Genomic DNA, 16575 nt, shown 5'->3' on the forward strand with positions numbered 1-16575 from the left:
TATAAGCTCTTGTTTAACATAGTCCAACTTATTAATAGTTTCCTGTATGATAAGTGCTTTTGTGTCCTGGCTAAGAAATTGTTCTCTACCCCAAGGTCATGAAGATATTCTACATTATGAATCCTGTAAGTTTTTACTGTTTTACCTTTCATATATATTTTTTAAAGATTTTATTTTATTTATTTGACAGAGAGAGAAATCACAAGTAGGCAGAGAGGCAGGCAGAGAGGGAGAAACAGGCTCCCCACTGAGCAGAGAGCCCAACATGGGACTCGATCCCAGGACCCTGAGATCATGACCTGAGCTGAAGGCAGATGCTTAACCCACTGAGCCACCCAGGTGCCCCTACCTTTCATATTTGAGTGTATTAATCCATCTGGAAATTATTTGGGCATTTGATATATGATATAGGTCAGGTTTAATTTTTTTCTCCGATATCCCCAAATCAGTTATTAAAAATAACATCATTTTCCTACTACTCCTGGCAGCACCATCTCTGATGTAAATCAAGTGTCCACATACATTGTAATGTTTCGGGATTCTCTGTTCTGTTCCAGTGCTCATCTGTTCTTGCAATAATAATTCTAGTTACTCTAGCTCTATAGCTAATCTTGATATAAAGAACAAGCCCTCCCACCCTGTTTCTCTTTAAGACTTAAGCTATTTACGTATTAATTTTGGAACCTATCCTTAGCATTTTCATACAAATTTTAGAATCTATCCTCAGCATTTCCATATGGGAATTTTAGAATCGAATGGGCTGTTAATACTTGACTTTGTACTGAATCCATAGATCAGTTTGGGAATGACTGAGATCTTTACAATATTGAGTTTTCCAAAAATCAATGAACATTTCATTTCTTTCCATTTATGTAATCTCCTTTTATTTCTCTAATAATGCTTTATAGTTTGTTGCTTAGAGGCACCACACACCTCTTGTTAGACTTATTGTTAGGGATGATATTGTAAATGGCATCTTTCTTAAGATTTCATTTTGTTTGTTGCTGGTAATAGAAATAAAAATGATTTTTGCTTATTGACTTTGTATCCAGCCACTCAGCTACATGCACTTGTTGATTTTAACAATCTAGAGATTCTTTCAAATTTTCTCTGTATACAATCATATCACTTATAAATAATGATAGTTGAGTTTCTCTCTTTCCAACCTTTATACCCTATGTAGCTTTTTTCCTGCCTTATTGTATTGGGTGCAACTTCTAATACGATATTCTATAGAGGTATTGATTTTTTTAAAGATTTTATTTATTTATTTGAGAGGGAAAGAGAGTGAGAGACAGCATGAGAGGGCAGAAGGTCAGAGGGAGAAGCAGACTCCCCGCGGAGCTGGGAGCTCTATGTGGAACTTGATCCAGGGACTCCAGGATCATGATCTGAGCTGAAGGCAGTTGCTTAACCAACTGAGCCACCCAGGCACCCTATAGAGGTATTGATAACTGGTATCCTTGTCTGTTCCCAATCACTAAGGAAAGCCTTCAACATTTTGCCATGTGATGTTTGCAACAGACTTTTATAGCTATGTTTGTTAGATTAAAGAATTCCTTTCTAAGCTGAATTTAAGGGATCTTTTGCAAAAGGATGAATTTTACCTAATGTTGCTTCTATATCTCCTAAGATATGATTTTTCATCTTTTTAATGCAATGAATTACACTTTTAAATAAAATTTTATTTTAGAATAGTTTTAACCCACTGAGCCACCCAGGCGCCCCTAGAATAGTTTTAGATATTCATAAAGTTGTTTGTATACACCCTTCACCCAGTTCCTGCTATTATTAAGATTTTAGGGGCTCCTGGGTGGCTCAGTAGTTAAGCGGCTGCCTTCAGCTCAAATCATGATCCTAGTGTCCTGGGACTAAGCCCCAAGTCATTCTCCCTCCGCCTGCTGCTTTCCCTACTTGTACTCTCTCTGTCAAATAAGTAAAAAAAAAACCTCAAAAAAAAAAAAATCTTGTATTACTATATACTATTTGAATTTTGGGCCAAATCTTCTAAAATTCCTGGAATAAATCAACCTGGTAGGGAGATCTAATTCTTTTATGTATATTGCTAGTTTCAATTTGTTGATGTTTTGTTTAGGATTATTGTATCTATATTAATGTCCTTTCACATTTTAGTATCATAGTTATACTAGCCTCACTTAATGAGCTGGGGAGCATTTCTTCTTTTTTATTCTTAGGAGGAGTTTGTGTAAGATTAGTGTTGTTTCTTTCTTTTTAAAAATTTTTCAAACACTTTATTATTCATTTATTTATTTATTTATTTGACAGAGAGAGAGAGAGAGAGAGAGAGAGAGAGCACACATAGGCAGAGTAGCAGGTGCAGGAAGGAGAAGTAGGCTCCTGACACGGGGCTCAATCCCAGGACCCTGGGATCATGATAGCAGCCAAAGGCAGACACTTAACTAACTGAGCCACCCAGGTGTCTCTGTTGTTTCTTTCTTAAGTGTTTGGTAAATCTGCTGGTGAAGTTATTTTCACCTGGCATTTTTTTCTTCATAGAAAGACTTTAAATTACAGAACCTATTCTTGGTAGGTACGTAATTATTAAGATTTTCTATACTGTCAGTTTGAGTAAGTTACATTTTTCAGGAATCTGCCCATTTCACCTAAGTTTTAAAATTCATTGGTAGAAATTAATTCTCATTATTTTCTTAATATCTGTAGGGTCTGATGTCTCCACTTTTTGGTACTACCATTGGTTATTTTTGTCTTATCTTATTTGTTAAATCTTACCAGGGATTTATCGATTTTATTAGTCTTTTAAAAGAGCACATTTTGGTATTACTACGTCTGTATTTTTTTCCTATTTTGTAACTAATATTATCAATTTTTTATTTCGTCTATTTTCTTTAGGTCTAAAGTACTATTTATCCTTTTGTCAACTTTTTGAGATGGATGCTGATTTTCTGCCTTTCTTCTTTTCCAAAATATTTAAAGCTATAAATTTTCCTCTAATCATAGCTTTAGATACATCCCCCAACTTTTGTTTTTTTTTCCCCCAAGTTTAAATCAATTGGTATTTAAGAACTGATTTTATGGGGCGCCTGGGTGGCTCAGTCGTTAATCGTCTGCCTTCAGCTCAGGTCATGATCCCAGGGTCCTGGGATGGAGCCCCACATCGGGCTCCATGCTCAGCGGGAAGCCTGCTTCTCCCTCTCCCACTCCCCCTGCTTGTGTTCCCTCTCGTTGTGTCTCTCTCTGTCAAATAAATAAATAAGATTTAAAAAAAAAAAAAAAGAACTGCTTTTATACCACAAGGTGTGGTATAAAGGTGAACTAAATTTACAATTTAATTTGTTCATGGAAATTGACTTCAAAATACATTGCAACTAAGCTGTATATAAGATTTTATATGCATTTTGGAAGACACCACACAGAAGCAGCTGTTTTGTCAATAAATTTGATCACTTTCACATTGCTCTTAGTCAGTACACCACAGGTATGCAAGGTGAGAGAGTTATCTGGACCTTACTGTGCACACTGAACCATTCTGGGTGATGATTCATCTTCTCTGCTTGTAGAGTGATTCAGGACATGAAGCAAAATGCCTGATAATAATTTTTTAAGTACTCTTTGTAGACGGCATCTCTTTTATTTAATTCTGACCATCCTGTTACTTTAAGGTCAAGTATAAGTTAATTATTCTCAGAAGACAGCAGAAGCTGTCAACCACTAAGCATCTGCTAACATGGCCACAAGGTTCAGGCTCCAGCCCCAGGCCCAGGCCTCCCTGCTTGCTTCCTGTCCTTAAACTTTAATATGTACTACTTTTTGTTTTTACTCAGCTCAAAATATTTTCAGATTTTCAATGTGTTTTGTTATTTGACCCATGGGCTATCAAGTATATGTGTGTGTGTGTGTGTACATACACTTTTATTTTCTTTTAAGGTAAGCTCTAGCCCCAATGTGGGCCTTGAACTCATGACCCTGAGAACAAGAGCCATGTGTTCTACCAACCGAGTCAGCCTGCCGCTCCTATCAAGTGTGTGTGTGTATGTAATATACATGTGAAATTTTATTCTTTTCTTAAAATTTTTTTTAAAGATTTTATTCATTCATTTGACAGAGAGAGACACAGCAAGAGAGGGAACACAAGCAGGGGGAGCAGGAGAGAGAGAAGCAGGCCTCTCACTGAAAAAGAAACCTGACATGGGGCTCGATCCCAAGGGCCCTGGGATCATGACCCCAGCCGAAGGCAGACACTCCAACTGAGCCACCCAGGCACTCCTGAAGTTTTATTTTTTAAATTTACTTATTTTAGAGAGAGAGGGAGGGAGAGAGTGTGAGTGGGGAGAGGGGCAGAGGGAGAGAATCTCAAGTAGACTACTTGCTGAGTGTGGAGCCTGACTGGAGCTTGATCTCACAACCCATGAAATCACGACCTGAGCCAAAATCACGAGTCAGAGGCTTAACTGACTGAGCTACCAGGCCGCCCCAAGTCTCCTAAAAATATGGGGATGTTCTAGATTATCTTTTTGTTACTGATTTATGTATTAACTGCATATGGTCAAAGAACGTACTCATTATGATTTTAAATACTTTGACATCTGAAATTTGCTTTTAGCTCAGTATTTGGCCAATTTTTGTAAACGTTATGTGTGTTTAAAAAGGTATATTCAGCACCTGTTGGATGCAGCATTCTTTGTATGTACATTAGGTCAAGGTCATTAATTACAGTGTAATTTTCTATAGTCTTCCTAATTTTGTCTGCTTGATCCATCAATTACTGAGAGATATTTGTTAAATTCTCCCACCATCATTGTGAGTATTTTTACTTTCCATTGTACTTCCGTTATTTTTTGCTTGATATATTATGAAGCCATCTTATTAATTGCATATACACATAAAATTGTTACATTTTATTTTTTAGTTTCTATTTCATGTAATATTTATCTAAAACAACTTTTCTCTGGTTGGTGTTTGCATTATCTATTCATTCCTCTCCTTTTATTTACAAACTTTCTATATCCTTATGCTGTGATCTGTCTCTAATAAAACATTAAGTTAAAAAATCCTACTTGACAATTTGTCTTTTAAACATTAACATTTAATAAAATTTCTGAAATATTCTTAATGATAATTTATTCTATTTGTCTTATTGTTATATGTACCTTCTTTCCTTTCTTGCCTTCTTGTGGGTTTTTTTTAATCATTCCATTTTTTTCTATAATTTAAAAGTCACAAACTCTCTTTTCTTGAAGGAAACTCTAGATTACAACACGTATCTCTTACTTACCAAAATTTAATTTTTTTAAAGATTTTTAATTTATTTTTTATTTTTATTTATTTATTTGACAGAGATCACCTGAGCCACCTAGGTGTCCCCAAATTTAATTTTTTTTTTCAATTTATTTTTTAGGTTTATTTATTTACTTAAGTAAAGACTACACCTAACCTGGGGCTTGAACTTAGAACCCCAAGATCAATAGTCACATGCTCTTCCATCTGAGCTGGTGAGGAATGCCCCCTCCCCACCCAGCGTAATGTTAACAATTACTTTCCTCTTCTTTCCAGATAATGCAGCCCTCACATACTTTATTTATCCCACTGCCAATTATTATTGTCTTGTTTTAATTCTTTCTTTAAAACCTAATAAAACATTATTATTGTTGTGTTATACAATTTACAATCATTTGACCCACATATTTTCTACTATTTTTACTCTTTATTTCTTCTTGAATCTCTAAGCTTCCATTTGGTATATTCCTTCCTCCTGAATAATATTTTTTAAAATTTCACCTAGAGGGCACCTGGGTGGCTAAGTCAGTTAAGCGTCTGCCTTGGCACAGGTCATGATCCCAGGGTCCTGAGATCAAGCCCCACATCAGGCTCCCTGCTCAGTGGGGAGCCAGCATCTCCCTCTCCCTCTGCTCCCCCAACTTGTGTGCTCTGTCAAATAAATAAAAATTTTTAAAATAAAATAAAATTTCACTTAGTGTGGGTCTCTTGGTAATTCTCTAAGTAAATTTTTTATGGGAGGGGTATCTGAAAAATGCTTATTTTCTCTTCACTCTTGAAAGATAGTCCTGCTATGTATGAAACTCTAGGTTACCAATTTTATCTTCCAGTGCTTTGAATATGTTATTCCATTTTTCTTGCTTCTACTGTCAGTTTAATTGATCTCTTTTGAAAGTAATCTCTTTTTTTCTGGTTGCTTTAAGATTTTTTTTTTGTCATCTGAAGCACTTTTACTATGATGTACTCAGGATTTTTCTTCGTATTCATTCTGCATTGGTTTACAGGGCTTCTTCAATCTGTGGCTTAATGTCTTGTCAATTTTAGAAAATTTTTAACCATTATCTCCTCAGACAATTATTCTATCCCATTCTATCTGTGGGACTCCACACACACAGATGATAAGCCTACTCATTGTATCCTCTGTCTCTTAGTCCTTTTTTGGTATTTTATTTTTTCTTTTCATGATTTGTTCTAGATTGGTTTTTTTCTGACCTATTGTGTAGTTCATTTATTCTCTGTTTAGCATTACTGAATCTGTTAGTTCATCTTTCACAATTTAAAATTTTATTTTACTTTTCATTTCTAGCATTTTCTTTTGATGCTTTATCAACTCTGTTTTTATAATTCACAATTTTCTGCCAAACTTTTCAACCTAGTTTTTTATGTTCTCAAACACAGTAAGCATTGTTTTGTTTTGGTTTTTAGCATAGCTATTTTAAAGTTCAGTCTGATAAAACCAATGTCTGGAGAACCTGGCATCAGTTTTTATTTTTTGCTATTTCTGCTGGTTCTCATTCATGTTGTTGAATCTCATCTGCCTAGTTATTTTTGGTTGTGAGTCACATATTATATTTGAAAGACTATATGTAGTAATTTAAAGTCCTACATGATGTTCTCTTAATATAGAGAGGTTTCTTTTGCTAAGTGCCCAGGGCTACTTTATTTAAATTTCATGGACTGAAATGATTTAAAGGTAGGTTATAGTGCCTTTTAGGGCTATTTTATTTCCAGTTTACCCTTACTCTTACATAGATGAAATCTTCTGTGGTCCCCAACCAAGAAGCAGAAACTTACCAGCCCTCACATCAGCCTTGGCAAACCCTGAGCCCTAACTTTTTAAGTAGGCTCCATGCCCAGGATGGAGCCCAACACATGCCTTGAACTCACAACCCCGAGATCAAGACCTGAGCTGAGATCCAGAGTTGGATGCCCAACTGAGCCATCCAGGAACCCCAAGCCCTAACTTTTTAGCTTCTATCAAGAGGGCTGCTTAGCCTCTTAGTCCCTTATTTTGAAATTCATGAATATCTCTAGGAGAGAAATAGTCGCAAATTTTGGGTTTACCTCTCTAGATTTTTTTCCAGATCTCAACTTGGTAATTATTTTGTTAGCTTTCTGAATGCCTCTAAACCAAATTTTAGAATATTGTGTCTAGCCTTTACAGTTAAGTCAGGGTTGATCCAAACTATCTAGTGCGGCATTACTAAAGTGGAAATCCTTAGTTTATATCACTGAAACCAAAATTGTATTGTGGTTTTAGTGTAGTTTCAGAATGGAATGGAATTAGAAGTATGTTCAATTCACCATCATAACCTAAAAAGTTATTCTTCATTTCCTTTCAGAAAAGAAAATTAAAAAACATGTATCAGCTGTTATCTACACATCCTGTAAAAAATGGGAATGAAAGGATTCTATTTGTTTACTTTTGTACTTAACAGAGTATCTAGTACATTTTCCACATTAGCACTGAAAGCTCTACTCCATTCTTTTTTAAGAGTTGCACGAAATATCACTCAATCTAACTCAACAAATATTTACTTATCATGCTTACTCTACTATAATTAGCTTTAGGGCTATTTTGGTAAGCAAAAAACAATGTGTCCTAGCACCTGGGGAGTCTACAGTTGAGTGGAAGTAAAATATATTACTCTTATAATAATACAAATAAATGCAAAATTACAATTCTATCAAACGCTAAGGAGAGGTACACGATGATATGAGATAGCATGATAGGGGTATTGGATCTAGTCAGGTAGGTCAGAAATGTTACATGAGGATGTTACAATAAGCTGAATGAAAGCTAACCAGAAGAGAAAGGGGGAAAGGAGGCTTGCATAAGGAAAATAATATTCTATGTAGAGAATCTGTCATATGGATATGTCATAATTGATTTACCCACCTCTCTGCTGAGGGACGTTTAGACTGTTTTGAATCTGTTGACATTATGACAATACTTTAATATATATTCCTATATACAATTTTTGGCATAATTTTGTAAGCATATCTTTATGGTAATTAAGAATCCTTTTTTAGTATATACATTAAGAGTTGACAATAAATTCCATATCTATCTAGATTTGAATATAAATTCTACTAGATCTATTTCTTACATATTCCATCTTTCCCTAACTTAAATTCTTTATTTTGTTTGAATTTTCTCTTGTCTGCATTATTTCCTCAAGAAGAACTGGTTCAGGGGTGCCTGGGTGGCTCAGTGGGTTAAAGCCTCTGCCTTCAGCTCAGGTCATGATCCCAGGGTCCTGGGATCGAGCCCCGCGTCGGGCTCTCTGCTCAGCGGGGAGCCTGTTTCCTCCTCTCTCTCTGCCTGCCTCTCTGTCTACTCATGATCTCTGTCTGTCAAATAAATAAATAAAATCTTAAAAAAAAAAAAAAGAAGAAGAAGAACTGGTTCATTATAGTGATCTCCTATCTCATACATAAAGATACTAAAGTAAGATATGTATGTAAAGTTATGCTCCACCTGCTCTTCACCTTCAATGCAGAATCTAAAACAACTATGTTCAGGACCCCCTTCTATCTGCCCAAAGTGAGCTAGGCTTTTTCCACTATGTAGATGGTTTATCCTAACAGTTGAGTGAATCGCTTTAGCACAGAGCTTGGAAAACGAGACAGCCAGAGGTTTGAACTCAGGTGCCACCATCTTTCCAGAATCTTCTGCATTCTTAGTTAAGTTAGGACCTACCTTTAAAATCAAACTGCCCACAACACACTTGGGAAAAAATATTTGTCTACATATATAACAAAATGTTACTATATAAAGATCCCTCACAGGCTATAAGAAGAAAAGCAAAAAATAAAAAGGTATGAAAAGGCAAAAGATATGAATTGACAATTCACAAAAGAAAAATACATGTGGTCAATAATAAAAAAAATGTTCATTAGTCATCATAAAAGTACAAATTAAAATTTTAAAAATACTAGACTATAAAAATGATAATAAACAGTATTGGAGAGTGCACTGTGAACTATACACCACACATACAAAATGGAAATCTAGTACAGCCTTTCTAGAGCTTATCTGTATCTGATTTAAAATTGTAAGTATTAAATGACACAGATATTCAATTTCTAGAAATTTATCCTATGAAAATTATCAAGAAAATGTTATTCTCAAATTCCTAATACTGCTTTCCTTTCTTTCATACCATATATCAACATCTGACTTGCATTTATTGTTTGTCTTCCCTCCCCTAGAATGTAAGCTGATTGCATGCAAGGTTCTAAATAGTACTTGCCATATATTAGGCATGTCATACATACTGGTTGTTGACAGAATGTGTAAAGATTTATCTATAAGGATTTTTAAATCTGTAGGGTTTTAAAACAAAAAATTTGGGAAAAATCCAAAATCCAACAGCAGGGATTGAGTAAAACAAAAATTATCAATAAAGACAACTAGATAACTGTTAAAAATTAGTCTACTAAAAAACTATAAATGCTTATGATACTAATACATGATTTCACTTTTGTTAAAAAGGAAAAAGAGGGGAAAATATATGCAAAGATACAAGACAGGTAATAATACTAGATCAAGATGTGAACAGTTGGTATCTATGAGGTGGTAGGATTATAGCTAACTTTTTGTTCTTATTTATGGTTTCTTGTATTTTTCAAATTTTATTTTTCTGTGATGAACACAATTCTTTTTTAATAAGACAAAGAAAATTATTCAAAACAAACTAAAACCAAAACCAATACTTCATTTCTAGTTCAAACGAGAAAAGGCAAGTTTACCTTCAATTTCATCATCAGAAATCAATTCATCATCAGAGCATATGTTGAGAATGTTAACCAGCATCTCTGTGACTATATGATAAGACAAAATAACCCAAAATGTATACAATTAATAAGGCATTTGCATTTTCTCTAAAATGATAAGAATGTCTAAATAAACACACATGTTAAATAAATATAGACAAAAATGATTTGTCATTATGCTATTAAGAGTGATTACAAAGAGTAGCATTAAATCTAGACCTTCAGGTTTATATAGAATTTGGGGAAATTACTCACTTCAGTATAAGTCTGGTCTTTGAAGATTCTATTGTATAATTACTTGATTTCATGAGACTGCTGTCCAGAGCCTTTTCCTCACTGATAGGTACATGAAAAGATTTTCTCCCATTCTACAAGGAAGTTAAGCCACCAGGTCTATGCCCAACAGATTTATTTTATATTTGCATAGCTTATTTATATAGGTGCACAAATAAAATTCTACAGGACACTATTTCCTATTTAAATCTCTTTATCACTGAAGAAATCACTGAAGGAATGCTATAGTGACTTATGTTATTTTAACATCCTGATCATAGTAGGATAGCTACTTTAATATTTACAACAAGAAGACCACAATTAACTAGAACTATAATTTAAAAACCAAGTTAAGGGGCGCCTGGGTGGCTCAGTGGGTTAAGCCGCTGCCTTCGGCTCAGGACATGATCCCAGGTCCTGGGTTCAAGCCCCACATCGGGCTTTCTGCTCAGCAGGGAGCCTGCTTCCTCCTCTCTCTCTGCCTGCCTCTCTGCCTACTTGTGATTTCTCTCTGTCAAATAAATAAATAAAATCTTAAAAAAAAAAAAACCAAGTTAAAAAATTAAATAAATAAAATAAAAAACCAATTAAGTGCCATTTAAAAATCTTTGTACTCTCTGAGTACACTGAGAAGTGCCCGATGATGCTGATGTACTTACAGACACAAAAACAATCTTTGTTATTATTGTATAAAGCCATCAAAGCACACACACACACACAAAAATCTTTGTAGAGAACAAAGACTTTAGAAAATACTTCTGATAACTTTATTATTTGTTTATTTATTTTGCTTCTGTAAGTTTAAGAAAAACATTTCTGAACCATCAGGAAGCTCATGCAAATATAAAAGTGTGCTCCATCACTAATTAAGACAACTGATCATCCAGTTCTCTTACCTTTTTCCCCAACAAATGGCAAAGACCATGTGAAAACATCCATAAAGTTTGGAAGCCAATAGGGGTGTGGAGAACAGTTAAACTGCCTGATATTCATGACATTGTTTTCATATTTTAGCACAGCAGCTAAAAAGGAAAAAGCAGGAAAATCTGGTACAGAGGAACATGACATGGCAAATGGTATGCTTTGTATAGCTGTGCACCTACTGAACAGAATTCATAAACTTACTTTTTTCCATTTGTAAGTTCAGGACTCGTTATCTAAGAGCAGATGGAAAATCTTAGAGCATTTTATACAGTTCATTCTTTTAAGAATTATCCCAAGGAACAAAGTTACCTAAAGATCTCATATAATAAAAGTACAAAAGAAACTAAGCTCTGAAACTTCAAAGGGTCACTACACAGTAACCATCCATAGAAATCTCACATTCCACATTAGAAAAATTTTGTCATAATTTCCTTTTATAGGCCAAATGGTTACAATTACAGCTCTCTTTTGAAGGCAAACATTTTTCACTAAGCAAACACAGCCTGTTTTGCTAGTCATTATCCAGAGCCAAAGATTTTATAAACTCTCTGGGAGTTTATAACATAGCAATTATCAATTCATAGTTGGGGATACAGATGGCAAACTTGGAGCAATTTTTATGGCTCAAAAGTAGATTGTATCATCTCTGCATATTACACAGAGGATTAAAAAATATCCATTTCTCCTATACAGAGTCAGTATACTGCTAACACCATATAAATGTTGAACTTAACCAGTTACCATGAGCATAAGCACTCATCATCATGAGCAGGGGCCTGCAAAGCTGTTTGCACTATTGTCTTTAGTCTTACTGTGATGATAAATAGAATCAGCTATGAAGCACTTTAGAAATGACAGATATAGGTCATTTCCTGGTTCCTGTTTCTCTGTTTATTAAAGGATAGCCTCATGTGCTCAAAATTTAAGTTACTGAGCGTCTAAAATGTGTACCATGGGGATTGTAAATACATGAAAGGAGAATCTCCTACTCTTAAAAACCTAACACTGGATATAATATACATGTCCCATTATTTTCATGTACATATTTTTTTATTTAGGTTAGATGAATACATAATTATTCAATAATTCCCTCAATATACACAGGAAAAAGAAGTGAGAGGTGGGTCTTCACAGTGGATTATTAGAAATGAGAGCATAACAAATTGCTTTTGGGTATGTTCTCAGTGGACACAAAAATAGGAAAAGAAATCTTTAAAAATCATGACTTAAGGATCTTTCACATAATCACTGGAACTAAGAAATACTTGGTAACAATATGCAAGAAAGAAAAGCAACAGAAGAAGAAAGAGAAAAAGGAAAGGGGGAGAAGGTTGTCATTTTCAAGAAAGAGGTACTTGGATGGGGAATAACTGAGTACCAGGAGACACTCTTTCATATACCACTCTCTTTCCTAAAAAAAAAAAAAAAAAGTCTGAGGAACAACCAAGGAAAATAAGAATGTTTCAAGATAAAGTTACCAATTGTGTCAAAGTCAACAGAAAACTCTGGTAGATGGGACTGTGACTTGAAAGTTCACTAAAGGAATAATCAGTATCCAAACCAGGTTAGAGTGGGGCAGAAAACAAGCTGGCACTTAGTGAGTGAGTGAAGTGACTGCTGTGTTGGTGGCGGGTTTCAGCCGAGCACACTGATAAATCCACTGCGCAGGCAACACTCTTCCTAGTGAGTTTGCTCTTCATCCCAAATATGAGGACTAGGGCCAGGAAGTGTCCTTGAAGAAGTTGCCAATACAAGCAGCACATACCATTTATCACAAAAGAAATAAGAAAACTAAGTCTCTAACATATTGGGAAAATTAGGAAGAAGAAAATAAGAAATGGAGTTAGGGAGAAGCAGAGTGTCGTGGGATAGCTAAGACTCAGAAAAGAATGACGAAATGTAAAAAACTAGATGGCTGGGAGAGAACTGAAGTAAAAAAATTGTTTTTTAAAAAGGATAGTAAGCCACTGAGATGACTGATTCAAATCAGACTGAAGTGAGATGTGCCACTCCTTGGTGTCCCTTTAAACAGGCTACATTAATAAGTATACTATGGACCTCTTTTAAACTCAACTCCCCAGCTGCATTTACAAGGTATGACTATAAAGTAATGAGACTTAAAAACCACCAACTACAAACACACCAGACGTTATATATGAGATGAGTGTGGTCCTCTGATATAATCACACTAGGCACAATAACAGTAAAATGTTACAATATCATAGCAACTTCAAGTTTGACAGACACTTTTAATGTTTATTTTTAGCATTCCAACTTATCTTCAACAACCTTCTATGACAGGTATTTTAAAGATACACTGAGGCTCAGAGAAGTTAATTAAGTGTCATGTTAGCTGTGAATTTAAAAGTGAAGCAGGACTAGACTAAAATTTTTTTACTCCTAGCTTAGTGCTCTTTTAAATAACCTTGCTGCCTTACCGTATATTTAATCCAAAGATACTGCCACTACTCAAAACATTTTTGGAACTCCTCTTTTGGAATCGCCTCCAGACCCATTTTATAAGCAACACAAGAAAAACCAGTCTCATTACCCTATAATCATACCTTGTTTCGGACCCCAAACGGTATCATCTAGCTTGATCACTCACCTTATTCACCAGTCTTGACTCCAAATGACTTTTGGCTGTTCCAAAAATCAAATCCACCCTCAAAGGACGAAGATTTCCCATCACTGAGGATAATCAAAAGAATGTGTCGCAGACTCTGAAGGCAATGCCAAAAGAGGAGTTCCGAAAACACTTTGAACAATGGCAGCATTGTTGGAATAAGCATATAGCTTCCCAAGGTAACTACTGTGAAGGGACAATACTCACTTGGATATATACGTTCTGGCATGTTTGTACAGAAGTTCTATTATTTTATAGTCATACTTTATAAACAACAAAATAGTTACAGAGGATATTACAGAGGAAGTTTGCACTGATACAAAACTTAGAAACTATGAATCATAAAAAATTTAAAAAAAAAAAAAAATTTGGGGGGTACCCAGCTGGCTTAGTCACTAGAGTGCAGCTCTTGATCTCAGGGTCATAAGTTCAAGCCCCATATTGGGCATATATAAAAATAAAAATTTCAATAGGATAAGGTCTTAGAATTTCTGGATTGAAGGCATGTTTATATTTAATCCTCTCTGTTTAAACCTCTCTGAGGTTTAGAAAAATAATGTGACTTACCTAAAGTCACACTATTAGTTTCTGGCAGGGCTTGGACTAAAATGATTTTTCTGACTTTTTGTACAGTATTCATCTACTCGTACCATTCCTCAAGAAAAGCAAAAACAGCTTAATAATTTACAAACAGTAAAACTCCAAATAGTGATACTTTATTAAGGTACTGTTATAAATAAATTCACCAAAGGTAATAATTTATGATGACTATCTAACTTGAACCTGAAATAATTTCTTCTTATGTATTTTTTAAAAGATTTATTTATTTATTTTGGGGGAGGGTTGGGGGAGGAGCAGAGGGAGAAAATCTTAAAACAGTCCCCACTGAGCACAGAGCCTGACTTAGGGCTCAGTCCCATGACCCATGAAATCATGACCTGAGCTGAAACCAAGTGCCAGAGGCTCAACTGACTGAGCCACCCAGGTGCCCCTGTTCTTTTTATATTCTGATTTAGGAGTACACATCAGACCTATTATGAACCTTATTTATATTTACAAAGAGCCTAATAATCCTTAGGAGATGAAAACCAAGCAGTAGCCTAAATTCTAAGTTTCTTGGCCTTTGTCTCAATTAAGACCTCTTATATATACACATACATATGATTATATTAGAGCTCAGAATTACTCACAAATTCAAATTCAAATATCACTGGGCTCCTTTACCTTTATTATTATAGACATCTAGGTAATTGGGGGCAGAGAAAATTGTAATGAGTGACGGAAAGCCTGTTGTTTGGCTCTTCCTGTACATTCGATACCTGGAAGAAAGATAACAGTCTGTCTGTCTTGGTATAAAAGGCAAAAACTCTGCAGTGATAATTGGTACAGTTTTAATATAACTTACCCAGCATCCTGGGCTTCGTGGGCTCTGATTATTGATAACAAATTATTGTTCTGCAAAAATTCACAAACTGCAGGGTAGCTGAAAAAGAAAATTAGAAAACATAAACCCAGAACTAAAACAACTGGTTTTAATTTTTTAAAGATTTTATTTATTTATTTGACACAGAGATACATAGTGAGAGAGGGAACGCAAGCAGGGGGGAGTGGGAGAAGGAGAAGCAGGCTTCCCACCGTGCAGGGAGCCTGATGCGGGGCTCAATCCCAGAACCATGGAATCATGACCTGAGCTGAAGGCAGACGCCCAATGACTGAGTCACCCAGGCATCCCTAAAACAACTGGTTTTTAATAGGAGGAAGGGGAAAAGTAAAGATCCTATTAGTTGAATTTATTTCCAGATTATAGGTTTGACATACCACTGAACTTTTATTAATGGCTTAGCAATAATCACTTTCCATTTCACTAATATACCTCATTCCAGATCAAATATGCAGATTAACAGACCTTAGGACAGGAAAAGAGCTCCCCTACCTTTTAATCTTTTTGTCTTAACCCTTAACATAACAACACCAAAACTTTTCTTGTCTTGATATAAAAAAAAAAGTACCCAGGGTAGTGTGTACATGTATGAGACAGTGAGAGAGAAAGAGAGATTAGGGGCTAAAAACTGAACACACAATTATCAGATTATCAAATTGTTAGAAAAGCCAAAGAATCTACTTATAGCTTCGCAGGTAATATCAATGCCAAGTTGATATTATGCAAGAATATTTCATGAGTAAATGCAAATATTACACCCAACTGTATTCTGATGAAAATACTAACCATCATCTGAGGTTTCAGTGGTCGTAATCACAGAACACAAATCACCGTAATAAATATAATGAAAACATTTGTAATACTGGGAGAATTACCAAAATGTGACACAGGGACAGGAAGTGAGCAAATACTGTTGGAAAAATAATACCCAAGAGACTTGTTCAACAGAGGATTGCTGCAAACCTTCAATTTGTAAAAAACTCCGTATCTATGAAGCGCGATACAGCTAACTGCAATAAAATATGGTATGCCTATATTTTATATCCACATATAAAGGTTTTGTTTTTTAATTAAAAAAATAGGGGGCGCCTGGGTGGCTCAGTGGGTTAAGCCGCTGCCTTCGGCTCAGGTCATGATCTCAGAGTCCTGGAATCGAGCCCCGCATCAGGCTCTCTGCTCAGCAGGGAGCCTGCTTCTTCCTCTCTCTCTGTCTGCCTCTCTGCCTGCTTGTGATCTCTCTCTGTCAGATAAATAAATAAAATCTTTAAAAAAAAAA

At 35.3% G+C, this 16575-nt stretch overlaps 1 protein-coding gene across 2 annotated transcripts in view; it reads right to left on the reverse strand.

The window, feature by feature from the left end:
• Positions 1 to 16575, reverse strand: part of LOC111154144 (protein phosphatase 3 catalytic subunit gamma) — a 103580-nt gene that overhangs the window by 13515 nt on the left and 73490 nt on the right. For both annotated transcript variants that reach the window (XM_022513562.1, XM_022513570.1), the window contains exons 7-10: positions 15264 to 15341; positions 15083 to 15177; positions 11205 to 11330; positions 10012 to 10083 (exon numbers count right to left, since the gene is read on the reverse strand). In XM_022513562.1, the coding sequence (XP_022369270.1) occupies positions 10012 to 10083; positions 11205 to 11330; positions 15083 to 15177; positions 15264 to 15341 (371 nt within the window). The remainder of the gene's footprint in view (positions 1 to 10011; positions 10084 to 11204; positions 11331 to 15082; positions 15178 to 15263; positions 15342 to 16575) is intronic.

This window comes from Enhydra lutris, unplaced genomic scaffold, assembly GCF_002288905.1.
Source record: "Enhydra lutris kenyoni isolate GAN:26980312 unplaced genomic scaffold, ASM228890v2 scaffoldscaffold3, whole genome shotgun sequence".
In the NCBI taxonomy this organism is placed as follows: domain Eukaryota; kingdom Metazoa; phylum Chordata; class Mammalia; order Carnivora; family Mustelidae; genus Enhydra; species Enhydra lutris.